Below are 1,979 nucleotides of genomic sequence, written 5' to 3' on the forward strand. Positions count from 1 at the left end.
GCTTGCTCATCATCGCTTGCTCAGCTTACTTTTTATAGATCCCAGGACCACCAGTCCAGGGACAACACCACCCATAGTGAGTCATGCCACCCCCTCAATCACTAATTATGAAAATGCCCTACAGCTGGATCTTATAGAAATAATTTCTAATCTGGTTTCCCTCCTTTCAGATGATTCTAGATTGTATCAAGTTGACATAACATTAGTTAACTCAACTGACCACGTGTCAACTTGACAAACAAACATATCACTGTTAAGTCAGAACCTCTCCTTTCTTGTTTATCCCCAGGATCACCATTAACATGAATGTTCCAATATTAAACCCTTCATAAACATTTTTTTACTTTGTAACTTTTAATGTTCCACAGTCTTTAAATTGAAACACTTTAAAATTCAGTCCCTTTCAAAATATGAAGTCTCATTTAAAATCTAAAATCTTTTAAAAAATTAGTTTCTAAACTGTGGGCTTCTGAAAAATGAAAAGTTAATACTTTCTTCCTTCAAGAAGGAAGAACCCTGGCACAGTCACAATATGAAGACAGCAAAGTCAAACTCTAAAAGTGTAAATAACTCATTATCTAATATCTGGGATTCACTCACAATCTTCTGGGCTCCTCCAAAGTGTTTGAGTCACCTCACTGACTTTACCCTTTGTAGCATATATAGATTAACTTTCAGATTCAGGATGGCTTCATTCTGAATATGCCTTCCTTGACAACTTTTATTTTTTTGGTCTTTTGAGACAGGGTTTCATTATCTATTCCTGTTTGACATCGAACTCACATACCTCTATCTTCTTCTGCTTTCAATCAGTGAGATTAAAGGTACACACCACTGTATCCAGCTTAGATTAAAACAACAACAACAACAACAACAACAACAACAACAGCAGCAGCAGCAACAACCAACAAGAAAACAAGATTAATTTTTATATTTATTTATATATATATGTGTATTGGTGAGTATGTGTCACATTCATGAAGGTGGCCTCGTAAGTATTGAGTGTCCTATAGTTGTATTTAAAAAAACTCTGTTTATTAGTTTTTCATAATCCTCTTCCCAAAGAAGACATTATGGAGAGCATATTTCATGTCCTTGTTACGCAGGCTATAGATGAAGGGATTTAAAGCTGGTGTCACCACAGAGTATATCAGTGTGATAGTTTTATGCATGTCAACTGAGTTGCCAGATGTGGGACTCACATACATCACCATTATGGTTCCATAGAACAGAGATACCACCAGCAGGTGGGACCCACAGGTTGAGAAGGCCTTTTGTCGTCCATCTGAAGAAGGAACCTGGAGAACAGCTCTGAGCACCAGGGTATAGGATGCAAGGATGTACAAACCAGTGATAGTAATGATAAGAGTACTTATTGAATAGAATACATGTTTTATGATGGGTGTAGGGGTACAGGAGAGCGCCATTAGTGGGTCCACATCACAGAGAAAATGATCAATGATATTGGGGCCACAGAAAGACAATCGAGAAATGAAGAAAATGGGAATCAAATATACAGAGAATCCAATGATCCAACAGAGGGACACCAGAATACTGCAGAATTGCCCAGTCATGATGGAAGGATAGTGCAGTGGGTGGCAGATGGCTAGGTACCTATCATAAGCCATGGCACAGAGGAAGAAACATTCAGTTGTACCCAGGGAGAAGAAGAAGTAGAACTGAGTAAAGCATCCAGAGAAGGACATAGTCTTAGTATTGGATAGAAAGTTGACCAGCATGTTGGGGACTATGCAGGTCACGTACCAGATTTCTAGGAAGGAGAAGTTGGCCAGGAACATGTACATAGGGGTGTGGAGTTGGTGGTTCCACCTTACTGCAAAAATGATGGCCATATTCCCAGTCACAGTTATCATGTAGACCAGCAGAATCAGTGAGAAAAGTGTGATTTGAATCTTCCAGGGACCAGGGAAGCCCAATAAGACAAAATATGTCACTGTGGATGCCTCTGACTTATTCAT

General features: G+C 39.0%; 1 protein-coding gene across 1 annotated transcript; it reads right to left on the bottom strand.

Moving 5' to 3' along the window:
- Positions 1-1,037: 1,037 nt before the first annotated feature.
- LOC116913693 (olfactory receptor 11H7-like) lies at positions 1,038-1,979 on the bottom strand. Its single transcript, XM_032917985.1, has one exon. It carries the CDS (start codon positions 1,977-1,979, stop codon positions 1,038-1,040), a length of 942 nt encoding a protein of 313 aa, XP_032773876.1.

Source organism: Rattus rattus, chromosome 12 (assembly GCF_011064425.1).
Source record: "Rattus rattus isolate New Zealand chromosome 12, Rrattus_CSIRO_v1, whole genome shotgun sequence".
NCBI lineage: Eukaryota > Metazoa > Chordata > Mammalia > Rodentia > Muridae > Rattus > Rattus rattus.